The sequence below is a fragment of the Monodelphis domestica genome, chromosome 2 (genome assembly GCF_027887165.1).
Source record: "Monodelphis domestica isolate mMonDom1 chromosome 2, mMonDom1.pri, whole genome shotgun sequence".
NCBI lineage: Eukaryota > Metazoa > Chordata > Mammalia > Didelphimorphia > Didelphidae > Monodelphis > Monodelphis domestica.
The window spans coordinates 262,786,178-262,791,520 of record NC_077228.1 but is presented as its reverse complement, the minus strand read 5'-3'; the positions used below and the strand labels follow the sequence as shown (position 1 = coordinate 262,791,520).

At 38.1% G+C, this 5,343-nt stretch overlaps 1 protein-coding gene across 1 annotated transcript; it reads right to left on the bottom strand.

Moving 5' to 3' along the window:
- Window positions 1-4,211: 4,211 nt before the first annotated feature.
- Window positions 4,212-5,141, bottom strand: LOC100020324 (putative olfactory receptor 2W6). The gene has a single exon (XM_007483367.2). The coding sequence runs from the start codon at window positions 5,139-5,141 to the stop codon at window positions 4,212-4,214; it is 930 nt and encodes a 309-aa protein (XP_007483429.2).
- Window positions 5,142-5,343: the final 202 nt, after the last annotated feature.

The following is a 5,343-nucleotide window of genomic DNA, read 5'->3' as shown; positions in this document are numbered from 1 at the left end:
ATAGAGGAGTTGGTCTCTCAGTCTTGAGAAGCCAAAGACAGAAGATGGGAAAAGACTTTCTCCTGAGGATTACCCACTTTTCCTGCTGGTGACTGGAAATCTTTTCCCCCCAACACTTTCCAATTGAAGGGACTTTCTGAAGATAAACCTGGGCAGACTTTACCTCAGCTCCTGTTGCCCAGGGACGAGTCAACCTGACTTTCTCTCAGGGGGCTCAGGCTGTCAAGGCCTGAATTACCCCCAAACTCGAGGAGGGAGGGGAAAGGGTTTAGATAGAGACAGGGATCCCTTTTCCCTACTTTCCTTTTACCATTCTTTACTGACAGTTATTCCTTTGTATTATCCTGATTGAGTGGACATTAAAATAGTTATCTGTTCCCCAAGCTGTGAACAAGTGTGAGTGAACAGATCAAGTGGAGATGCTTTGGTCTCAAGTAGTGGAAGGGGGACAAGAGGGACAAATGTGAATCTGGGAGAGCAGCTTTAGCTAAGGAGAGAAAGCAGAAGGAGGAAAATCTTCAAATCCCCTCTCCTCTCTCTGAACCAACCCTAAACATCAGCTGTCTCCCCTGAACCCCTCTTTGAGAAGGGAGGTCTCCACTCTTTCCCCCCTCTCAATACTGAAAGTCTGAACCCCTCGGTTACAACTTAACCTCCCTTTATAATACACTTTTTATAAAAGTTAAAAGTAAGACTCAGAGGAGTTCAATGTCTTGCCCAAGTTCCTCATATTTGACAGTAGTTACATACAAACTCAGATCTCCTGCCTTAAAGTTCAGTGATCTACTCACATTATCATGTTGCTTCTAAAACTTAAATAGACCCAAATTTATAAAGACCTAAACCAATTGTACAAAAAATCAAGCCATTCTCCAATTGATAAATGGGCAAGGGACATGAATAGGCAATTTTCAGTTAAAGAAATCAAAACTATTAATAAGCACATGAAAAAGTGTTCTAAATCTCTTATAATCAGAGAGATGCAAATCAAAATAACACTGAGGTATCACAGCACACCTAGCAGATCGGATAACATGAGGAAAGTAAGTAACATGAGCAAAGGAAAGTAATGAATGCAGGAGGGGATATGGCAAAGTCAGGACATTAATTCATTTCTGGTGGAGTTGTGAATTGTTCTAACCATTCTGGAGGGCAATTTGGAACTATGCCCAAAAGGAAATAAAAGATTGTCTGCCCTTTGATCCAGCCATATCACTGCTGGGTTTGTACCCCAAAGAGATAATAAGGAAAAAGACATGTTCAAAAATATTCATAGCTGCAGTCTCTGGGGTGGCAAAAAAATTGGAAAATGAGGGGATGCCCTTCAATTGGGGAATGGCTGAACAAATTGTGGTATATGTTGGTGATGGAATAATATTGTGCTCAAAGGAATAATAAAGTGGAAGAATTCCATGGGGACTGGAACAACCTCCAGGAATTGATGCAGAGTGAAAGGAGCAGAACCAGGAAAACATTGTACACAGAGACTGATATACTGTGGTACAATCGAAGGTAATGGACTTCTCCATTACTGGCAATGCAATGACCCTGAACAAACTGGAGGAATCTACAAGAAAAACCACTATCCACATTCAGAGGAAACACTGTGGGAGTAAAAACACAGAAGAAAAACAACTACTTGAATAGATGGGTTGAAGGATATGGATGGCGATGTAGACTCTAAATGAATATCCTTGTGCAAACATCAACAACATGGAAATAGGTTCTGATCAAGGACACATGTAATACCCAATGAAATTGTGCGTTGGCTGCAGGAAGTGTGGGGGGAGGGGAGGGAGGGAAATAATGTGATTATTGTAACCAAGGAATAATGTTCTAAATTGACTAAATAATTCAAATGGGGAAAAAAAGTTAAATACCATCAAAGTCACCCAAAGTAATGAATCCAACTGCACTCTAGCCTTGTAATATTTAACTACAAGTATGCTTGTAGTATTTTATTCATTTATTGACCATTTTAAGAGGAACATTGATGAACTAAAGTATATTGCAGAAATGTGAGAATCTGAAAATCTGAAAAAAAAATGGTATATCACATGAAGAATAGTTAAAGGAACTAAAAGAATATAGCCTAGAGAAGAAACTTTAGGGAAACATAATTACTGTCTTCAACTATTTAACATGTAAGCAGGCTGTCTTGCACTTTCCCAAAACTAAAATCATAGAATTAAAGCTAGAAGAGCACTTAAAGATTCTAGATTGAGGATGAAGAGATATATAGTGCATCTCAATATGTGAAGGAACTTCTGAATAGTTAGAAGGCTTGAACAATAGAATGAGTTGCCTTTAGTGGTTCTCAGTACCCTGTCATTGGAGGTAAAAATCAAAATTAGATACTTCTGTGTCAGGAGGAGAGATTTCTGTATTGTTAGGAAGTTGGATTTCTAAGGTGATTCCAGCTTTAAAATTCTATGGTTGTAATGCCTGTCATACTTCTTTCCTACCGAATGACTGTGAGTATTCAAAGACATACTATATATAGACAAAAATAAACTGATAGATACAAGTTTATTTAAAGTAAATCTCTGTGGTAGCTAAATATACTAAATAACAAATTAAAAGCCCAGTTGCTTGCCTGGATCACTTGTCCACAAGTGTCAGTGAGACACTAGGTAGAAAATTGGATTTGGAATCAAGAAGATTCATCTTCATGAGTTCAAATCTGGACTCAGACACTAACTATATGACCCTAAGCAAGTCACTTAACCCTTTTTGCCTCAGTTCCTCATATGTAAAACAAGCTGAAGGAAATGGCAAACTACTTCAACCACTTTGCCAAGAAAACCCCAAACAGGGTCACAGAGAGTCAGAATAATTAAAAATAATGGAACAAAAAACCCCCTATATATAAGGATCCCTTCTGCTACATGTTGACTTAGAAAATCACATTTTAACATTATCTATATTCTATTTTTATTAATGTTATTAAATATTTCCCAATTACATTTTAATTTGGTTCAGCCTACATTCAGGATTGTTGCTAAGCATGTGTTTGACACCACTGATCTAAATAATGCCAGAAACCTGGATACTTTGTCTAGAATAAGCTATATATATATATAGCTCTATTGATAAATTCAGACCTTACAAATTGTAATTCTATATGTACCTTGTAAACAACTAACTACATAATAAAAACTTGAAGTTTCTCAAATAAGCTTCTTTCTTGTTCTTTGTATATGGAAATCTTTGTGTCTGTTAATGATTGTTAAGTTCAAGGGGGAAAAAGAGACATTTACTTTTTTAAAAAAGAAAAAGGGAAACAATGACAGCTCTGTCTTTATTCTACATTTAATCAGAATCACAGTTGATGACCTCCAAAATTATTTCTGATTTCTCAAACTACTCCAAAATTGTACCTCCTCTCCTCTCTATGTCTTATTTGGCCAGGATCTGACAACCTTGGTCAAGTGACCCAGGTTACTGAACACTAGGGAGTTTATGGTAGACCAGCCTTGCATTTCCCTCTTGGATTATTCATGATGACTGATAGATGTTAAGGTAGGATTTGGGTTAAGGGAAACACAGGAGGAAAACATAAAAAATCTGTTTTATTGTTTGGGAAGGGAAAGGAATAAGGGCATAGGGATATACTTATTCTTATTCTTAAAACTAACTAAACTATATTAACTATGTTAAATACAACTTAACCAAATACCCCAATTCTCACAGCAGGAGTCCAAAATCAAATAGAGGCAGGATCTTTTGTTGTTAGATGTCCAAGCAAGTCCTGATGTCCAAGTAAGACATGCTGCCAGCAGCCAGAAACAGGGAAAAAGCTCCTTCCACAGTTTAATCACAAAGAAAATCTTTTTAAGCTTTCATTTAACTTCCTCAGGAGAGAAGACAGTCAGTTGGAAAAGGTGGAATTTTCACCTAGATCCCTCAGTCTCTGGCTCCCATGTGACCTTTGGTCACATGCCACTGTCAATCATTCCTAGATTTGCATTTCTCAGTTTTTTACAGTTTTGCAAATTGCAAACCTTTTCATCCTTTATCACATAGGTAGCACGATGCTATGGAAAGCACACTTACAGTTAGACCTGGGTCCAATGCTACTTCCAATAAATCACTTAAGTTCTCTGGGTTCTAGTTTCTTATCTATAAAAAGTGTTGGGAGAATAGTAGTTCCATTCAGTTCTAAAGATAATGAACCTGTGATCCAAAGACTTCCAGCTTCTGTTACTCTCTTAAGTATCCTGTTTCCCCATCACTTTCTTCATTGCCCTATTAATATCTTTATTTCTCAGTGTATATATCAAAGGGTTGAGGGAGGGGGCTATAATGGTATAGATAAGGGCAAGGACCTTACCTTGGACCTGGGAATAATTGTTCCTGGGCTGAAGATATATAAACATGATAGTCCCAAAGTACAATGAAACCACCATCAAGTGTGAGGCACAGGTCTTAAAAGCCTTCCTCTGTCCCTCAGCTGAGTGGATCTTTGCCACTGCCCAAGCAATATGGGCATATGAGGTGAGGATGATAGAGACAGGTATGGCCAAAATGATCAAGCGAGCAATGAACATTTTGGATTCCATTGACCTAGTGTCCACACAAGATAACCTTACAATGACAAGTAGTTCACAAACGAAATGGTCTACCTGACGGTGGCCACATAATGGCAACACCATTGCCAAAGATGACTGGAGGACTGAATTAGCAAAGCCTGAGAACCAAGAAGTAGCTGCCAGGAGATGGCAGAGACGTTGATGCATGATAGTGGCATAGCGCAAGGGCCAACAAACAGCAAAATAGCGGTCCACAGCCATCACAGCAAGGAGCACACATTCAGTAGAGCCAAGAGCCAAGGCTACTGAGTATTGGACCAAGCAGCCAATATAACTGATTCTTTTATTATGCCCCCAGATGTTAATCAGCATTTGGGGGACAACGCTAGTAATGAAACCGATGTCTAAGAAGGAGAGGTTTCTGAGGAAGAAGTACATAGGTGTATGGAGCCGAGAGTCCAGAAAAGATAAAATGATAATGGTCATATTGCCCATCAATGTAATGGTGTACAACACAAAGAAAAATAATGAAAGTACCAATTCTAGCTGAGGTCGGTCAGAAAAACCCATTAAGATGAAGTATCCTCCTGAACTATCATTGACTTCCATGCTCTGTTCATTTTTCATCTTCTGCAGTTTGTTCCTACAAAATAGTTAAAAACTGAAATTTTCATCAATTTCCTGGTTGGCATTATGACATATAATATCATTCTATGGGTAATATCTGGTTTTTACATAATGAAAAATGATAATAGCGCCAAACATTTCTCCCAATGAAATTGATTATCTGTTTTGGAGAATTAAATTCCCA